The sequence below is a fragment of the Hemibagrus wyckioides genome, linkage group LG18, assembly GCF_019097595.1.
Source record: "Hemibagrus wyckioides isolate EC202008001 linkage group LG18, SWU_Hwy_1.0, whole genome shotgun sequence".
Lineage (NCBI taxonomy): Eukaryota > Metazoa > Chordata > Actinopteri > Siluriformes > Bagridae > Hemibagrus > Hemibagrus wyckioides.
In genome coordinates, this window is record NC_080727.1 from 18,547,686 (window position 1) to 18,568,635 (window position 20,950).

The 20,950-nt window shown below is 41.7% G+C and overlaps 1 protein-coding gene across 2 annotated transcripts; it reads right to left on the reverse strand.

Moving 5' to 3' along the window:
* Positions 1 to 1,273: 1,273 nt before the first annotated feature.
* Positions 1,274 to 19,608, reverse strand: mntb (MAX network transcriptional repressor b). Of its 2 annotated transcripts, XM_058415390.1 has the most exons (6): positions 18,434 to 19,606; positions 12,538 to 13,177; positions 12,283 to 12,324; positions 11,067 to 11,178; positions 4,462 to 4,654; positions 1,275 to 3,864 (listed from the first exon to the last, which is right to left on the reverse strand). In XM_058415390.1, the coding sequence occupies exons 1-6, from the start codon at positions 18,777 to 18,779 to the stop codon at positions 3,302 to 3,304; spliced, it is 1,896 nt and encodes a 631-aa protein (XP_058271373.1). In that variant the 5' UTR covers positions 18,780 to 19,606; the 3' UTR covers positions 1,275 to 3,301. The 2 variants fall into 2 exon arrangements, with proteins under 2 accessions (XP_058271374.1, XP_058271373.1); XM_058415391.1 differs by lacking the exon at positions 12,283 to 12,324 and having other exon boundaries at positions 1,274 to 3,864; positions 18,434 to 19,608.
* Positions 19,609 to 20,950: the final 1,342 nt, after the last annotated feature.

Consider the following 20,950-nt stretch of genomic DNA (forward strand, 5'->3'; position numbering starts at 1 on the left):
AGAGAGCAATACAGACTTACCTCTGGTGCCTTTGGACGATGAAACAGAGCGGCTCATTTGGGAGAAAGACGAGGAGGTAAGAAAGATGTTCATCTGAGTCTTAGTTAGTCTAGGTTAAGTGTGGTGGGTCGAACAATCGGACAAAAGGGTTTGAAATGAATTGAGGCAGTACTTATAATTCAGTTGTGGATTATAACTGATTATAAATTTCAGAATCAAAAGATTAAATGCATATGAAATGATAATTAAAAAAAGTACATATACTGCAAACAAACTACGAACTGATAAATAATGTAAATGATTGATTCAACTAACACTAAGGCGATTTGGCTATAACTCTGATACTTAGTCCGTCTCCGTGTCATCAGGTAAGCAGATTCTGAGAAAAGTTGGTCTTGTATTGATCAGAGCCTACTAACTCAGATTCTATTGCATGCCATTGTATTGGACTCGATGGCATCAGATTTCGGTTTGAAAATCGAAAAAGTCTCGTATCTTGTAGACGACTGAGGTTTACACTTCTAGTAGGTTCTCTTAAAAGAATGAATAAACTTATAGGGGTGGAATGTACCTCAATGGCAGTTTGTATGCAGTACAATACAACAAGACCAACCAGATGAAGCCATCTTTCCTCTAGCCTTTATATGTAATACACTTTATGGCCAGAAGTTTGTGGACACCTGACCATTACGCTTGTGTTTTTTGAACGTCTCATCCCAGTCCACCTTTGCTGTTATAATGAGCTCTTCTGATGCTGGAGCGTGGATTTGTGTTAATTCAGCCATTAGAACATTAGTGTTATCAGGCACTAGGGGTCTGGGGTTCAGTCAGTGTTCGGTGGGGTCGAGGTTAGGGCTCTGCTCAGGACATTCGAGTTCTTCCACTTCAACCTTAACACACCATATCTAAAAGGAACTCTGTTTGGAGAAGGTCCATATATGGGCTAGATGGTCAGGTGTCCGCAAACATTTGGCTATATAGTGTATATAAGTAGTAATACTGTAGGTATGGTTCAACTATAGTTGTTTAAATGGTGTTATTCTTCTGTCTGATTTGGTGTGTGTGTTTTGTGCAGCTACAAAGAATGCAAGAGATGCTACAAAGGATCCAAGAGCAGATGCATCATGGAAACTGAAACAGAATAAGTCATATCCAGTCATTACTTTGTAAAAATAAAAAATTAAATAAAATCCCGGGACAATTAGCACGCAAAGTCCCTTGCGTATACATTTTATCCAGTGACAAACAAAACTACAGGACAAATCAAATTGTAAATGTAAGATTTATTATGAATAGTCATTTTTTTTAATTACTCTAGCATATATCAACATTATTACTGTTTTATTTCATGGTGGACAATTAGATTTTAATGCAGCCCAAAATGTACAGGCGATATATAACTTAAACTTTCTCCATAGGGAAAAATGCAGATTTTTATATATGTATATATAATATCAATGTTAGAATGAGGTCTAATGGTCCCCACCACATCATACAGTATTAGACATGGTCCCGAAAAAAACAAAACAAAACTAAAATAATAATAATTATAATAATAATAATAATAATAATAATAATGAGGGGATCAATGCGAAACAAAACAAAAAAAAATTTGCAATCTACATGCAAAATCAGGCAACAGTGTAATCCGCAAATACATACACGTATATGTGAATGCGTGCATATCCATCACATTTATATATACACATACATAGACATAAAAAAATGAAAATACTACTAATTTTTTTGTTACAAAAGGGTAAGTGATGTTTTTTTTTTGTTTTTTTTTACCGAATATAAAGCACAGCATGTATCGTTCACTCATCAATCGGTCATCAGATTCAGGAAAAGAAAAATTCACATCTAAAGTGGATATAATCCCAAGATTTTCTCATCTAGCCCCAGACTTGTTCTTTTCTTGTGAAGGAGGCGGGGACTGTAAATTAAGAGCAGGGTATCACAGTGTTCTGGTTAAATTTGATAGTACGTAGCAATGAGACACAGTACGTCAGAGCATCGAATCCGCTTAGCAGAGTTTTTCATTTTGTAGTAAAATAAAAAGTGGTTTGTAGTATGACTGTAAATAATATAGATCTTAGAAGAAGAAAAAAAAGGAAAGTACCATAAGAAAGCAACACAAGGAATATGTCACGTGAGTGTTACATGGTACAGAGATGTTGGATGTTGGGAAAAGAGCATCATGTATTAGGTTTCATCGATGTACAGAAACTGAAGTGGCCCATAAAATAAAAGAATAAAATGTAAAAAAAAAAAAAAAAAAAAAAAAAATTGAGGAAATGTTCATACAGTGAATACCACCTCCTCAAAGTTAGCACACAGAAAAAACCCACCAGGTGATGATCAAGCGGCTTTTCTAAAAGGAAAAAGAAATACAAAAAAGGACAAACTCTAACATACAGTATACTGACATTCATACAACAGGTATATAACCAGAGGATTGACGTTAGACTGCTTCTTTGTGGAAGTGAGTCACGTGTCCAGTAGAAGACTTTGGAAATTTAGTGGTATAATCGCATTGTGAAGAAATATCGGCAACACAACTGTAATGGAAGAAATGCGTTTCTAGGCTAACTGCTCGATTCTGTTTCAAATGTTTCAGTGCTCTCCTGGTTGCCGAGTGCTCCGTTTCGTTTTCTTTCACAGTCCGTGTGTGAAGGACAGCAATCACGCCCACTATCGCTGCCTGCGCCTGACATTGCAAAAAGGACAGGATGACAAGTCGAGCAGTCTCTCTGGAAAAAGCACAGCAGGACCATGTGTAAGCAGCAGAGGGCGCCATTAGACTTAGACCACAGGTTAGGCACTTCTAGATTTACGGATTATCGAATTGCCAGCCCAATAATCAATCATATTTTCTGACAATAATGCAACAAATCATGCATTCTCGTTGATCATCTGATTTCTGTGTCTGTTTTTAATGACTGAATGAGAAAGTGATGCCTGAGACATTTAAGTACGATTAGCTAATCAGAGGAGGTGGAGGAGGAGGATGAGCAGGACTGAAGGGTGGAGAGGGAGTGAAATGGATAGTTTGTTTTTAGCACCTCCTGTGACTCGCTCGCTCGCTGTGAATCGTTTCATGATTTGAAGCTTTGCAAGTGCGTCACGTGTTTGTCGTTCAGCCTATGTGAAAAGAGACCCTTCCGTGATTAGGCATGCCGTTAAGCGAGGCACGCTCACGATGCTAAATTCATAAAGTCCTGTGCTCTTCTGACCATTCAGATGTTCTTCACATGCCACAAATCACACAAACACACACACATACAAAATCCTGCATGTCTCATGCTAGCTTAAGTGTGCTGACAGGAAAAGGCGGTACGGTCACCATTGTCACTGGGTTAAGCACCGCCTGCCCCACGAGACCCGCATGATGGTGGGCGACTACAGCCGTGGGTTTTCCCACCATGGTGCCCTGCTGCCCCACTGCTGCACCGTTCACATGGCTGTGGCTCTGGGGCTGCTGGGCCAGTGTCTGTGTAATGTGGCCCAGAACGGGCGACTGCGAGACGGCCACTGGCTGCTGGTAAAGGGTCACCGGGTGCACGGTTATGTGGCCGATGGGTTTGGAAGCAGCCGGTAGCACATGGTTAACCGCCTGGATGACAGAGGCATGAGACACAGAGGCATGTGCGATGACACTGGGTTGAGGAGCAATGGCTGTGTTCTGGGGCTGTGGGGGGGTGGACTGTTTGTGCTGGAAGGCAATGTGGGACGGAAGGATGGACGGTGGAGGAGGGAGAATGGGGCCGCGTGGCTCAGACGGCACCGGATGACATCCCAGGACCGAGGAGCGGGATGAGGGCGGGGCTCCGTCTTCTGCATCCTGTTCAAAGTCTTCGCCTTCTGTGGAAAGATCGATCAAATGATTTTTGAGCTTTTCAGGATGGTAATTAATACGTTTACATTGAATACAGTTCAGTTATCTGTATGACATAAACAAGACACTTCTTATGTTAAATTTTATGGTAAACGGTAAAAAAACAAAAACAAAAAAAAAACAACAACAGACTTTCATTGCGTTTGCCCTCAGAGGAAATAACTGGTTATAAGCAGATGTCACAAGAGCAGTTTTCACCGTAAATGTGGTATTTAGGAAAAAAAGAGTCACATTAATGGAGTAATTTAAACCCCTGCTGTCTTACAAGCGAGGATTTACTGCACCAGTGTTAGGATTTAACAAATTTACATAGCATATTTTCCATATTAAATCACTTGTAAAAAAAAAAAAAAAAAAAAAAAAAAGCAATCCATAACAAATTACGGCAAATGCATCCAGCTATTCATTCATATTAGAACAAACAAAATGTCTGAACTACGAGAACATTTCTACGCAATCATGCTTAAAAAGTCTGATCGACGAGACGGAACATGTTTCCCCTGAAACTGAAAGAATAAGACACTGTGTTGTCATGCTTGTCTGAATGAGTAATGAAGCGGTACCTGATGCCGTCGATGTGGATGCCTGGTCGTCTTCAGGCTGGACCGTCTGCCGGAGGAGGCGCTCGATCTCCACGACGTCCATGCACTGGCTCAAGTCGTTCTTCAACTCGGCCAGTCTCTGCTGTGTGGCGATCTTCTCCCTCGCCAGCTTCTCCATCTCGTGCTCATATTCCTTCTCCTTACGCTTTAGATTCTACATGCAAAACATCCAAACATTTTTTTTTTAATTGTGAAATATTCATTTTGATTTATTTGGTTTTATATTCAGCATACACAATACAAAAATATATTTTATTAATTTATTATACATAATATATATAAAATTACAGAATTATATTTCTAAAACACAATATATTTTTTATTATTTATTATCAATATATTTGATTTGATTAATTATTATCAATATATTTCAATTATTATCGTCTTTATAGTTTGCTGGAGTTTTTTTATTACATGAAAAAAAATATAGTTGATGAAAATTTAGAGAAAAAAAAATCTTTTCTGATGATTTTTTGACCATTTGAGGATTAGGGTTGTCTTTATAGTTAGCGCTGGACATCAGGATGACCCCCACTATTACAATCTTTAAATCAAATTTTATGTAAATTTTATGTTTGCTTTGATCTTTCAAATAAATCCGCTCATCTGTCTATTGTACCTAGATATTTTTATTGGATTTTACAAATAAATGGACTGCTCTTTTGTTCTAGGTGTATAAATAGATTTATATTTTAATACATCAGGTCAGGAATAATGAAATCTCCACACTAAAGATCTTTCTGGAACATTGTGTACAGGCTTTATATTGTTACTGATGTGCTTCCTTTGTTTATTCTCTTTTTCCTCGTCCAACAAAGCCCCGCCTCTTCCCAACATCCTGTCCTGAGAGGAGTGGGCGTGGCCCACAGGGATTAAAATACAGCGTTCAGTTTCAGCCAATAGGATCTTTGATAGAAAACCCGCCTGACTGCTTGGGTGAGAGAGTTCCGCGTGGCCATGTCAGCTTTGTGTTAGTGGATGTGTCCTCTCCTGGATGTCATAACTTCTCCTATGTTTCTTAAGCGCTAATGTGAAAGAAAAACGTGTGTGACGTGTGCGTTTTTGTTTCTTGCTGTACAAACTTGTTTTACGCGAAGCCTCTCTAACAGGATTTTATCACAGTATTTTTAGACTTTTTTTGTGATGCAGACTACAAAACACTTCTGAAAGTTCTAAAAGGTTGAACAAAAGCGAGACACAGGGAAGAGTGGATGCTGGTCAAATCCACCTGGTGGATCAGTTTCACGTCTGGTCAGCAAATCGAATCACAAAAACAAGTCAGGGGGACTTCCAGCCTGAAGTTCATCATCATGTGGTTTTCGAGCCTAAAGACTTTTACAAGACTTCACAAGGAATAGGCTGGCTGTGTTTCTGTTCTGTATGTTTAAGTATTTACTTCTGGAACAGGAAATCAGTGTGATGGCATTTACTGACGTTTACTACTGTAAAGCAACACCCACCTCTGGGGACGGGAACTATAAACAGATAGACAGATATATGTAGATAGACAGATGTGCTTTATTGATCTCCAGGGTGTGCAGGAACAAAGAATCATCAACGACCATTTGATCATTTACCTGAAGCAAGAAAATTATAGCAAGAACATCTCCATCAAATTTTCTAGTTATAGTTTCATAGCCATGTTCATAACACTAAGGGACAAGTACAAATTCTCTGAAACACCTATTTTGATTTCAGGGCTGCTTTCAACAACAGTCACATGCTTTCGTGGAAAAAACAGTGTATGTTCTGAAAGGCTGTTTAACTTGGCCACCTTCCCTCCGTCAAAGAGTTTCCCTCTAAACTCCCTCTAAAGTAAGTGACAGCCCCAACTCCAGCCAGTTTCCTCGTTCTGCGTCAAAATACTGCGCTACGACACTGACCTGAGCCTCTGCCTCGTGAATACAAAACAAGAAAGTGAAGATGATTTCATAGTTTGAGGGGGGAAAAAAACCTACATGAATGCTACATTTTTTTGCTCCCCATTTCCTCCCCAATATGCTGACTGGCTAATTCAATCCACCAGTCAACCATCTGCACAGAGTGAAGCTAACACATGCATACTCTCTTTCAAGCTTAGCAACTGCAGCTCATGCTGCGTCTCAGGGCCTTGAAGGAAAACGCTATCTGCCCTCTTCCGCATGCATGAGCTCACACGATTGGTTAATGATGCTGTGATTGACAGGTGCGCGCGAGAGAAAGACACACCCTTCATGCCACATAATCACATGGCCAAATCAACTCCCTAAACTCCTCTCCACAGCCGTAAAAAATGTTTCTCTCGGCTTTTAGGAATTGCTTGTCGTTACCTCAGACGCTGTACTTGTACATGCCATAAATAATAGAAGATGCCAGAAAACAGCATGCACATGCTACAAAAAAATGGAATCCATGCAAAAAGAGAATGGGGGATTATATATTATTCAGGTAAAGTACAGACGATCGTGTAAACACGAATATTAAGGGAATGTGGAAAAAAGCGAAAACTGCCGCAGTGCAAGAGCACAAGGAGCATGTGTGTGAATGCAGCTTGATCCAGGATTAGTGTGATTTGACTGTCTGGTCAGTGAATCTGCCATAAGTCAGCACACAAACACACACACACACGCCAAACAAGCTGTACACAATTCAACTGTTAAAATCCAAAAGGTTGCATTATACAGAACTGATTAAACAACTGCTCATGTAGCTTTATGAACGATCAGAAACGCCATTAACATCTTGGTAATAAAGTGAATGACTCTTCGGTGCTGCAGCCATTTTTGTAGCAACGTAAAAATGTCCACATGGCTCTGATGCTACTCTCACTCTCATCATTTACACCCGAATACAAAAGCGGTCGACTAATAAATAGCATTTCTTAATTAGACTCAAACAGCTCATTAGTCCCGTCCAGTAAATTACACGACTTTCAGACCGGAACACATCATCTGCCTAATCTGATCCTGCTGCCTGTTTCGTTTTAAAACCAGCCGGGGTCTATTTTTAATCCGGTAGCGTCACGCTATCCCTGCTTTATGCTCCAAAAATGGCTGTTTTTGCTTTCTGCTGGAACTGTCTCAGGCTTCGAGCTTAGTTCGAAACTTTTCCGGAAGCAAAATGTCAGGTGTAATGATTCCAGGAATAGAAAGCCAATGAGCTTGTGATATTTGTTTTTCAGTCTTGTGTAGAAGTAAGAAAATGTCCTCAATGGTCTAGAACATGAGAAACACAGATGGAAGTTCTACTCTTCAGCAACAGAAACCTAAGCAGGGACTGTTTTTCATCTGTACAAATGTATAAATATTCTGATTCCTGTATGAAGAAATCCTACCATCAACATCTGCCCTTATGTTTAGGGATTTAAATACAGTTTATATGAATTTGTATGTCATTGTCAAAGTAGAGCTGCTTCCTGCCACCACTGCTTTCAAGCATCAGGTTTGTTAAGATCATCACTCATAGCGCTGATGGTAATATATCAGGGGTCACTAACTGGTACATGCAAAATCTTTAAGTAACTTAAAGTCTATTACAGTTTATCCAATGCTGTCTATTGGATCAGAAACCAACCAGAGGAGCAGAGACATTAAGTCGGTAAGAAAAGAAGTTTCATAGATTTCCACTGAAATTTTTCATTCAGAACATTGAAATAAGACGTGATAGAAAAGTATGCATTCTTTTTCCAGTTCCAACTTCCAGTTCCAAACTCAAGCATCTCGTCTGTTCAGAGTCAAAAGCGGTTATGTGAAACGCCGCTGAGAAATAAAAAACACAACCCCATCGAATTTATGAATCTTAACCCTAGCCATGAATTATTAAAAATAAAAGCATATTGGAAAGTAACAATTCAGTCCCGTTAGTCACGGACCTTTACATAAACAACCACGCAGACTCAGAGCCAAAGGTGTAGATGGGGATGACTTCAAATCCAATCTTTCATACTGATCTGTTTGCCTTAAATGGCGCAAACACAGAACGCTAGCATATACTTTGTATACAGGAAAATTGGCTCTGAAGGGGCTTGACTTTGCTGTGACCTTGACTTTGGAGTTGACCCTGGTATCAAATCCAAAAAACAGGTTCGACTGCATGTCCGTATAAATCCGACAAACATTCAACCACACTTCTGTGAGACATCGGTCTGAGAAAACAAAACGTATGAATGTCTACAAAGTACCTGATCTTTCAAAAGTATTCACGTGAGAGTGAAACAAAGCAAAAACTCCTGTTTATAGACAAAATTAATATATTAAATCTTCCTGCAATAAAATATTACTAAAAACGGAGAGATTTCACGAAGGGATCGGCACAATGACGTCATAAACGCTGCATCGTCTCCGCCGGTGACTTTTGAACAGGAAGTGAACGGGTACCGCGGGACGGATCACGTGACCGCGACCTTGTGCTCATGTAGATGTATGTAAAGCAGCAGCCGCTGTCTGATCTCAGGTCAGTTTCGACCTGCTCTGCCTTTTGTCTTCCAGCTACTGAGCAGACAGTATCGCCGGGTCCCGCAGGATATCACCACGGCAACAGCTGGAACCCGCCGCAGTCTCCCTGGCAACGGAAGAGAAAGAGAGCGACGTAGCGACAGAGGAGGAGGTGGAGCCGTAACAGCAGGGCTGATCCCATTGGACGGCGCAACCTCTGCCATGTTCCACTCTGACACCTCTCAGACGCCCACACCCCAGCACTCCTCCACCCTTCCTCTGTAATTACAGTCGCCCCTCGTGTTCTCTCCTTCACTGCACAGACACCGGGTTTGCCCTCGTTTCCAAAAGATTCATAACGAGCCTCTATGAGGATAATTAAACACTAGAAAGAATGCCAGCGAGATATGAATCGTTATCTCGGTACACGACTTCCTGGAACAGTGACTCGAATCCCAGCAGCAGCGATAAAAAAAAAAAAAAACATGTTCGCAATTTCTCGAAAAACTTCTCTGGAACCTTCCACATACCATGTAGGAGAGATCTGCATAATTTATGGCTTTCTCTCACGAACTCTAGAATGCTTCTGCTATTTACACACGGTGAAAATTCAATCCTAGTGCAGGAGTAAAACACAGACTTTTCTCTTATCGAGTTCGTCTCTTCCTGCTCTCAGTCGCCCCGAAGGAGGCTGCAGCTTTGAGTCGACGCGCCAGTAAGCATGTGCTTCAGAAGAGCAGGGTGCAGCAAAACAGAGTCTGGCATACAAGCAGAAAAAAAAAAACAGGTGGGGAGGGATGAAGGGGAGGAGTTTGTCTAGAGCTGCCGCTGACATCACCAGGCTCACGCTCGCCATGTGCTCAGTCCTCACGTGGCCTCACAGGAAGGAGGGGGGGAACAGGAGGCTTGGTGTTAGTACAGGAGGATTCGAAGTAATTGTGTCACTGCATGGCCTATTTCCCTGCACTACGAACACGATTTCCTTCACTGCGTTGCATAATAACGTTAAAAACAATTAAAAGCATTTAAAATATTTTTTTCTTGCTCTACTTCTTCTTGGGTCTAACAATCCGACGTAGTAGTTAACCTTCCTACAAATCATTCTCAGCATGCACAGTGTGACCCAGAACTTCACTACTGGGACTGACAGAAACTCAAACACCAAAAACAAAGCAGAAAAAAATCACAGAGGGACAAACGGACATAATGACTAAGCATAATCTCTCAGCGAGGACCGAAAACAGGGCAGCGTGGCATATGCCTGCGACACTTTTCTGCCAAAAGCACGCAAGCTGTGTGAGTGTGTGTATGCATGTGTGTGTGTGTGTGTGTGTGTGTGGGAAGAGAGAGAACGAGAAACAGAGAGTGATACTGGCTTAATCGCACTCCCGCAGTTCATTATGAAAAAGTCCGAGAGAAAGGAGCATGTTCCGGAAATAGATTTATATATCCATCTCATTTTCTCAATCCATATTCGTTTAGTTGTTTTTCTCATTTAACCTAGATTTTGGTTTGGCAGACAGAAAGCCTGAATCCTGGCTTTTCAAGGTGCTTCGGGAAAGCACAAATACTCTGACCCTGAATAACCATCCCACCCTCAGCGTTAAACAGTAACTTTTACAACAACAAACTTCCTGAATCCAACCAACCCTATCCATGGATGAAATCAGGTCAGGAAAACTTGCTAGCACGCACACATACACACACACACACACACACACAATCTTTGTGAAGATCCTCCACTAACATAATTATTGCAATAAATAAATATCCATATTTCATTTTTTTCAGTTCTTTTGTTTTTTTTTGTTGTTTGTTTGGGGGACAAAAACCCACATTTTCCTCATGGAGTCTTCCTCAAGGTTTCTGTGAGATGTTCCTAGCCTTACTGGAACATCTGATCCTAAAGATATAAAAACATACCCACACAACACTTTATCCTAATGTAGCAAAGCAATTAAACATCTCTAAAAACTGTCACCCCTTTCAAGTCCTCCTTGGTCTCCATCTAACAGGTCTAACGTTTACCTTAACATCTAACTTTACCTTACGTGTGACAGCATTAATAATCTAGAGCACTTGAATTCCAAACAAAACTTGCTAACACGTATTAACGAGCTATTCTTCTTTTCGGGGATCGTGTCGAGTGCGTACCTGGATGTAGCGCAGGGCGCTTCGTAGCACGCTCAGATTGGACGTCTTCTTCTCGTCCACGTTGGGGACGTTTCTCTTGAGGGTTTCAAAGCATTCCTTCAGATGCGCACGTCTAAAGCAGACACACAGAGCCGGTCATCAACGATGTAGTTTTGACGTGACGGTTACAACATAAACAGAATTGTATATGGAATACCAAAATGACCTGAAGTTAGCACTGTGATAGCTTATAGCTATAGTTCATACATTTATGAACAGCTTTTAGTGAATAGTTTTATGTCAGAATCGAGATTCGGCTCGTTATTTAACGATTAGGCACGCTTAAAAAATTTAAATCTCAATAAATTATTTAATTGTCCAGAAACTACAGCCTAAAAAGGTCAAGAAGGTGAGACATTCCACCCTTAGTGAGCAATTCTTGTTTAAGGATAGTCAAAGAGAGCGTAATTATATTAGCAGCTGTGTAGTCGGGAGCTGCTTGCTGGCAGAGGCGATCAAGAAAACGCTATGGTGGGTTTGTACATGATACAGCAGTGTGCACAAAACAATAATAAAACACATAACTGTGCATTTTCCATAGCAAAAAAATTTACAAATCAGCTGTCAAATATCTACTAGACATTTTCTCAGTGTTAGCATGCATCTGAGCGCTGCCTGGCGTTGGACGATGTCATCAACACAATAACACTATGTCTAAAGTATTTTTCCATCGCAATAAGGTTAATAATGATTAATATTTATTACACATTAACGAGAACAACCCATTAATCCACAGACACACTAGAGCATGAGAGATGATGACAGGAGGAGGGGGCGGAGCTTCAAGGCAAACTTAGTTAATATCAGAGAGTTTAATACAATATTCACAGATTTTCTTGGCAGAAAAAGAGAGGTCTTTTTAGGGAGTAATTTCTGAACGATAGCTCATTTTAACGTATCTGAAGTTCTTCAGGTTTGGTAATGTAATACAATCTGAGAAAACTTCTTCACGTAAAGGCTTACATGGTTGCATTTCCTGACAGCAGTAGCCTGGGTAAGAGCCCTAACTCCATAAAATCGCTGGAATCTACAGCTTTGAAGTTTATAACAGAATCTTGTCCTCTTCTTTACCTGTATAATTCCCTCGACTAGATCCAGTTGTTATAAAAGTCAGAGCAATATTGCTTAAAGCAAAGGCAGAATATGTGGAGCAGATATAGAAATAGAAGTAACTCACCTATTCTTTTCTAGCTTATTGTGCACCTCCCTGGTTCCTGCTCTGTAAGCACAATGTTGATGCATTTAGGTTAGAACTGGAGCTGCATATGACCAATATATCCAAGCCACTACTATATTTATAACATCCTTTAGCTCAGATAACCTTCTGACCACCGCACAATGTTCTGTGCCTTATTATCTACCTTAGCCTTGCCTGTGAAGCAGAACATATGCAATTCCGTATATAGAAAAGTGAAGAAAAGTGTAACCTCACCCTCCGGGTCGCCTCTTGCCCTCCAGACCACGGGTGTCCTCCAAGGCTGCGCCGTTGGGCCGGGCCGGTTGTGACGCGTGACTCTGAGGCTGTGTGAGAGTGGGCTGGGCGAGCAGGGCATGCTGGGGGGTGATGACAGGCGCCGGGTACGGCTGCAGCAGGGCCTGAGGTTGCTGCTTGGGACTGGTTCCCGACTGAGGCAAGTTGCTGCCTTCTGCCTTCACGTGGGTGACCAGGGGGCGATGCTGAAGCTGCTGGAGATGCTGCTGCTGTGAGGGGGTGTGTGTGTCCTTCACTATAGGGCCGAGTAAAGGAGCGCCTGAAGGGGACAGTGCTGTAGCCAGAGGAGTTACCACTGGTATGGGGGACGCCGTATGGAGCGCTGATGCTGCAGGGTTAGCGGAAACCACAGGGATTGGGATGACGGCGATGGGCATGGGTGGATGTAAGGGAGGGGCTGGAACTGGAACTGGGGGTGGGGCTGGAGGGCGTGGCTGGTGGTTGTGAGGCTCTGTCCGAGCTTCGTCAACCCAGGTCGTGTGATTGACCTGCGCTGGCTGGATGGACATGGCAGCGACTTCGGGACGCTTGGGTTCTGCTCCACGGGACAGGAGGGTCTTTTGTCGTCGCTCATCTTCCTCTGAAAGGAGAAAAAAGATAAAAGGATTACACTGATGCAGATAGATGAACAAAGACACACACAGATAGGAAGAGATAAGAGAATGACCAGACTCATCAGAAGGCGATGACAACAAAAATAACAACAGTCATGGAGAACAGAAATGCAACTCAAACTGCAACCTGCGGACAGGCTACAACAGCACACGACCATGTTTGAATCTTGAGCAACACCACAATAGATTAATTTTTGGAAAATGTCATATGGTCTGATGGGTTTTTCTGTGATTTGAGGATAGTTTAGAACGTAGCTTCAACAGGACCTGCCTTGTGTTTACAGTTGTTTGTGATAGTTTAATGGTTTGGGGAATGACACACATTGGGTCCCATACTACCAACTGAGCATCGTTTGACCTCCACAAAGCACCCTGTATTAGTATTCCAAAAAAACGATATATAGAGTAAATATATATATGCACATAAATCCTTCCTCCTTTAAAAGACAAATTTTTTTGTTACGGTGGTCTGTAATTGCAACTAAACCACACGCCAACTTGAGGCCAGACATTGAAACCCATTTCACCACATGGACCTCACGCAATGTAGTGAAAGGAGAAAGATGACTCCTCTGCTACCAGAAGTGTAATAACTGTGGAAGTTTAAAACTGGCAAAGCAGGTCCTGTTAGTCAGCGCCGAGCTGTACAGAAAGCTTCCTGGCTCCTAGTGGGAGGAGTTTACAAATGAGGATAAAGGCAGGTTCAAACTTCCTATACAGTGGAAACTCACTGACGGTTACAAAGCGATGACACTGGAGACTCCTTCCGTATATGTTATGTAAACACCTCTTTAGAGAGAGCTTCACCATATCAGTGAGTATCATGTTGTTTTAGGTTAAAGAACAAGATTTTATTGCAAAGAATCAGCGAAGTTTTTATATAATTAAAGAAAATAGAAAAGAAAAAATAGAAATAGACTTTATTTGTCACATATACATTACAGCACAGTGAAATTCTTTCTTTGCATATCCCAGCCTTGGAGGTTGGGGTCAGAGCGCAGGGTCGGCCATGATACAGCACCTCTGGAGCAGAGAGGGTTAAGGGCCTTGCTCAAGGGCCCTGCTCAAGGGCCCAAAAGTGGCAACTTGGCAGTGCTGGGGCTTGAAACCCCAATCTTCCGGTCAACGACCCAGAGCCTTAACGACTTGAGCTACCACCGGTATGAATGAATGTTATATTCGTTAGTAGAACGTTACTGTATTAAATATTATTCATAGATACTGAATTGACATTTTAATGAAATTGACAGTTCATTTCCAATCTTTTGCCTGGAGATTTTTTTGCCTGTTTATTTTTTTTTAACTTTCAAAATCAACACAGTGAAGCTAACTTGTAAGCTTAGCAAACAGCAGTTTATTCACTAAAAACTGCAACATCTTTGTGTTAAAGTGTGCCCTGATATTATACTTAACAATGCAGCCACATCACCTGTGTAATGGACAGCAATCAATGGCTAGAAACTGCTTCCATTTTCCTCTCTCTCTCTCTCTCTCTCTCTCTCTCTCTTTCTCTCATATATATACATGAACATTCCAAGCTCTGAGAAGTTCTTCTCAGAAGCCCTTCTGACAAAGCATAATCCAGGCTTAGGAGAAAAGCCCTGGGAGGTGTCTGACCCAGAAACCAGCACCAGAGTCCTGATATGGTTCAGTAGCATGCAGAGGAAGCAATGGGAGAATCTAAGGCTGCGTCTCGTCTGCAGACTCTTCAATTGGTTGGTTTACTGTGATTGACAGACGGAGCTGTAGAGTAGACATTAACCAATGGCTGAGGGTCCCTGCTTTTGTTCTGCGGGTTGGATTTTAATAGAGGAAGGGGGAGGGGATTTGCGAGCTGCCCAAAGCACATTTCAGCTGATGTCATTAGCGCTATGAGACACGAGCTGTGATCCGCTGCTGCAGTGCCTACGCTGCGTCCCGCTTTAAAAAAAAAATTGGGAGCTGCTAATGCGGTCGAGCATGCGAGGCGACGGTTGCTATGGAGGCAAAGAGACCAACACAGAGGCACGTGGGAATCCTTGAACGTCAAATTAGTTTGGTACCAAGTGGGTACCCAAACCACGACTCTCCCCCACACCTCCGTCCTGCATCTCGGATTCACAAGAACGAGGCTTTGGGGATCCCAGCTGCACGCTGAGCAAATTAAAAACTGAGAAAATGCGTAGAGAGTTGAACGTACACTACAAAGAATTTTCTCCCTCATTTTGCATGACGCATAAATACATAACACTATTTAGCATCGTTGCATAGATTTTTTTAAGACCTAAGAATCATCCAAACAGCAGTGCGTCCAGCTCCTACATCCCCCAGACAGCGCTTCCATTAATGAGGTCTAAGAGAATGATAGCTCGAGGCTCTTGAATAAGACGTTAACAGATGGACGGTGTTGTGAGCAATAGGACAAACACTCTAGAGGAGAACACAGCTCTTACTGGACATGTGTTTTTGGCACAGCACTGCCTGGTCTCCTTATAAAGATTACATAGACTACTGTGAGTCAGGAAAAAAAAAGCCTGTGCCAACAGGACACAGCCATTTAAGCTCCCTCCCTCCCTCCATCTCCAAAGCACACGCAATTACTCACACATGCGGTCTGGAGCACAAACAAAGCGAAGAACCCACGCAAGCTTGCACAGCCATAGATTCACACAGTGTACCTCTCAAAGTACCATATAAAAGACCACTGATTATTCATTTCTCAAGCTGATCTTAAATACGGTTCTCTTGTGCATTATTTGTGCGCCTTTGTAGTAGGAGGCTATTAAAACACACCATTGTTTCCTACGCTTTTCTGAAAAATGGCAATAAACATTTTCAAAAGGCATATTAAAACACAAAAGGCTCACACAACCCCGAATCTGACTGGCGTGGTATGCCAGCATGCTTCAGTAATGGTACACCGATGCCATTTCCACAGAAATCTCCATGGGAGAAAGGACAACAAATCGCTTTGCGCATCTAAGGCTTAAAACATACAAATCCTCAGAGGGGTTCTCGGAGAACAAAATCGGCTAAAAAGAGAACATTACGCATTTGAACAAGCTGAGTTATGGGCCAAAGAGAAATCAGACGTTCAAACGTAGCTCAGCATGTAAAAAAAAAATTATTTTATGTAAGCAGAACGCTTTCTCTGGTTAAAGTATAACTAGGTTATAACATTTTTCTGCTACGAGGCATTTCTATTTAACGACATCCGACCAGCAAGAACACCGTAAAGTACGCAATATGGGAAAAAGGGACATGGTCACGTTGATACGGTTTATAGGATGTTGTTTAAGAGTAAGAAAACAAAAGCTTGGTCGTTCTTTAAAGGAGACAGCTATCATATCAACTCTGAAATAGCATACAAAGGGGGTCTGAAAAGTCAGGAAGGAATGGAAATATGTTGAGCAAATATTTTTTGAGCAAATATTAAATTGAGCAACATCTGTAAAAAGAAAAAAAAAGAGCCTTGAAACAGCATCCGAGAAAATACACAGGGCGAAAAACATGAACATGCAGAGAATATGTCGTAAATAATATATAGAAAATTAAATCGACTTTACGGACAGCCTCTACTACGTTATTAGAAATGCAAGCTATTTACATCCAGACTATGAAATATTTTAACTTTACATACGTTTGTTTAATTAACATTATTTACGATTGTTGAACCTGTAATTAAATATTGTACCGTTTTCCTTCACCGTGATTCATTGTTTTGCCTTTTTAGATATTTCATCAACTTTTTACGTACTAGATTGACTCAATATGAAAGCCGCATTAAAAGCTAATAAACAAATAAACAGAAGAGAATAGGATAGTGTAAGTATGATACTGTAAGGATACTGTAATGTACTTACTGCCTTCCTGTATGTACAATATAAGAAGGATGCTGTATTTAGAAAATTGATTTCATGTTTAAAGAATTAATAAAGTGGATCTTAGGCAATGGTCGAATGTATGTTCCATGTTTTCCAGGTGATCATAAAGGTAACATGGATACAATATATTACTGCTGTAGATTGGTCGAAACAGTCTGCAATTTATTTTATCATGTGATCCGTGAGATTTGCATTTAAACTGAAGAAAAATATATATACATATATTGGAGATCCAGATCTACTCTTTCACTATGCACGGAAAAACCCCCGCAAACAAGGCATTATATAACGTGTGCATTTAGACAGACGAGGCTGGAGGGAGTTGCCCTACTTCCCCACGTCGTGACCCGCGGTGGGCGGGCCCACTCGCTCCGAAGGGGCGGGGTTTGTCTAGTGCGCACGTGGTCGCAGGGGGCGGTCCTTCAGCACGCGCTATCCGTCGGGGGTGTGGACCGAGTGACACGTCATCTCCAGCACGAAATAACAAAAAAAACGACGGAAAAAACCCTATTGCCAGATTGTAGCGATAACACACACACACACAATTAATCTTTTCAAATAGAAAGGAAGTCTTATAAGGGAAAAGCTCCAAAAGATCCACAATCATGAAATAGGAAGTAAGACGAAAAGTCACGAGGCAATGTCATGCTGTAAACACACACACGCGCGCGCACACACACACAGTCGCCACCGCCCAACGCAAAAGCATTACGACATTTCCTAACTTTAAAAGACAGTCAGATCTTGAGGATAGTTTTTAATTCAAGTAACTAACAAACATCCACAACAATATATATATATGTTTTTAAGTGCGCGCACGCGTGTAAACCAATTTCTATATAGAGACATATAAAGTGCGTGCGAGCGTGTGTGTTTGAGACAGAGACTGTGTGTGTGTGCGCGCGAGAGAGAGACGGTACGTGCGTGTTTGTGTGTGAGTGTGTGTTCACCCACCCACTACGACGACGGGACTGCGCGCGCGGAGTCGCCGACTAAATATAGCAGGGATTTAACCCGGAAACCGAGCAAAGCGAAACGCTCGCGCGGAGTGACACCACTGAATAAAATCAAATATAACGACAAACAGCAACAACAGAAAGAATCACACAAAGCACCAGAAACCCCACAAAGACCATATATATATATATATATATATATATATATATACACATATACACGTTACACTGCGAGCTGTGGAGAACATTAAGAGCTACACGACATTTACAACTGCTGCAGCATGCATTACACTATGCACAAAAAAATGCATATACATTTAAGTCATTTTTCCATACAGTGAAAAAAACCCACCCGTACACACACACACACACACACAACCCCACTCACACCCCTCCACCTTACCACGTGTAATCTGTTGTTGCTGGGCTTGCCACTCCAGATATCTAGCCGCCTCCAGCAGTGTATCAATACTCATTTCGTACACCGAGTAGATAGTGTCTTTAAAACACACACACACACACACGCACACACACACGCACGCGCGCACACACACACACACTACAAGTTGCGTGTTTGCGGATTGACCAGTTTGCTCACGTACACTAAGCTTTAACACTTCTTTAACGATTCTGATTAAATAAAAGAAATCGCTACAGCTCTTAAGAAAATTCCTCAGACGAGCATTGCTTGACTTGCAACAAGATGGCGATGAGAGTAACAGAAAACACAACAGAGTGGAAGGCGGCATAGCGAACAAGCCCCGCCTCCTTACACCAAGCCCCGCCCCTAAATACTATCGGTTCTAGAAAACAAGGATAAAGAGTCGGATCAGGAGTCATAGCCGTCAAAAAAGCTCCATTAGGATCTTTGTAAACATTTGGTTTATGGTATCATATTCTGTGTGAGTATGATGATCCATATGTGCTCTAATTATCAGATGTGTATCAGTACCCTCCGGTCACAATTCGATTTGATTCACAATAATCACGTCACGATTCGATTCAATTCGACTCTCAGAATATTTCGACCAAAATATTAGTCAAGAAACATGACGATTGCAAAGACGGTTTATGCATAAACAATGCAAATATTGTGCGTTGATGAAATAATCAAAATGTTAATGGATGTTTACTGTATGCATGTCAGTCACTGAGCACTCTGAAGCTATCGTTCACATGTGCAGATTATTCCCAGTATTATTCCTGAAAATTTCCATTGACACAAGCTTACAGTATTTACACACCATCTTGTTCTAGTGTTACTGAGGTTTGGATTAATCCCATTCAAATGTGATGGGCTAATAACTACTAAAACTCATTAATAATTATAATTATTAAATGCTTTATCCTGTTCAGGATCGCGGTGGCTCTGGACCCAATCCCCATTAACAATGGATGCAGGGCAGCTGACCTCACTGGCAAGTTGGAGTGCCCAGTCCATCTCACATTCACACATAGGGGCATTTATTCATAGCTAGGTTTTTGGGAGGTAGGAGGTAACCAGCAAACCCGGAAGAAAAGAGAGAGAGAGAAACTCTACCCAGACAGTAACCCAGGCTAATATCATTTAAATAATAATAATAATAATAATAATAATAATAATAATAATAATAATAATAATAATAATCAATTAACAAATTAATTAATCAAATAATTAAAAATAAAATGGCATTAAGAAAGACCTAGAAAACATTTCTTTAAAAGTGAAACCACTTTCCCTTCTTCCGCTCCTTCTGCGTCAAGCTGTGGAGAAAGTTCGATCCGGAGCTCCAGTTCCGTCTTTTACAAGTCGCGATTCATTTGCATTTGATTAAAAAGCGTCGGACCGAGGCAGCCAATCAGCGTGCAGGACAACACGGCGTGGTGTCCGTCCACATGGGCGCCCGCTGGGCTGCAGCGCGCCTTATTTGCATGACGAGCGCGTGACCCTGCCTCGCCTCGCCGCCTTGGAACCTGTCAATCACGCCGAGTCACGCGTCCGCTAGACACGCCCAGAACCACGTGATCGGGTTTAGATTTTTAAACGGTGGCGTCAGAATGATGATATGACTACTATCAAATAAAACAAGTCGGCAGACCACGACATTATTACAGCTTTTGCAATAAATAGCAGGAGTTTGCAGTAGCCTTGTTGTCTATTACGCTAAAGACTTGGAACGTGTTAAAATAGTGCACATAAAGAGTCAATAAAATTCTTGAACATATGGACAGTATATTCTGTATGTATTAATTTTGTTATTGTATGGAGGACTACTAAATCTCTCTCTCTCTCTCTCTCTCTCTCTCTCTCAATTAGTCAGTCCACGTTTCCCTCTGTGTTGGTTACCACCGGTTTCTAGTTTCCTCCCACCACCCAGTTGCTGATAACGTAACCCTGGGTGCGAATGAGTGTGCATGTGTGTGTGCATGGTGCCTTGTGATACACCCAGGTATACTTCCACCTCACACCCAGTGTCCTCAGGATTCCCCCCAAAACACTGCTCAAGATCAAGTGGATACTGAAAGTGAGTGATCCCATTCCAGATTTATTCCACGTTCCTGTTATCATAGCCTCCAGAAGGTTTTCCACTAGAGGTAGGAGTGTGGCTGTGGGGATTTGTGTTCATTCAGCTATAAGAGCATTAGTGAGATCAGGCAGTGGAGGTCTGGGGTGCAATCAGTGTTCCAGTTCATCTCAAAGGTGTTCAGGTTGAGGGGGTCGAGTCAGAGTCAGAGCTTTGTGCAGGACACTTGAGTGTCCTTCTGGACTTCTTCACCATGTCTTCATGGTGCTGGCTTTGTGCACAGGTTTATTATTATGCTTGAATATGTTTGGGCCTCTTAGTTCCAGTTCCAGAAGAGAAATTGTAATTCTACAGCATACCAGGGCATTCGAGACAATTGCATGCTTCCATGTGGCTCATATGTGGATGTGATGGTC

Bases quoted from the DNA above. Each gene is read 5' to 3' on its own strand.
- mntb (XM_058415390.1), bottom strand. From the start codon at position 18,779: ATGCCGCCTTCCACTCTGTTGTGTTTTCTGTTACTCTCATCGCCATCT. The intron at 12,325-12,537 runs GTGAGGTTACAC...TTGTGCTTACAG, and splicing joins GGCAAGAGGCGACCCGGAGG to AGCAGGAACCAGGGAGGTGC. The intron at 11,179-12,282 runs GTGAGTTACTTC...TGTCTGCTTTAG, and splicing joins AATAAGCTAGAAAAGAATAG to ACGTGCGCATCTGAAGGAAT.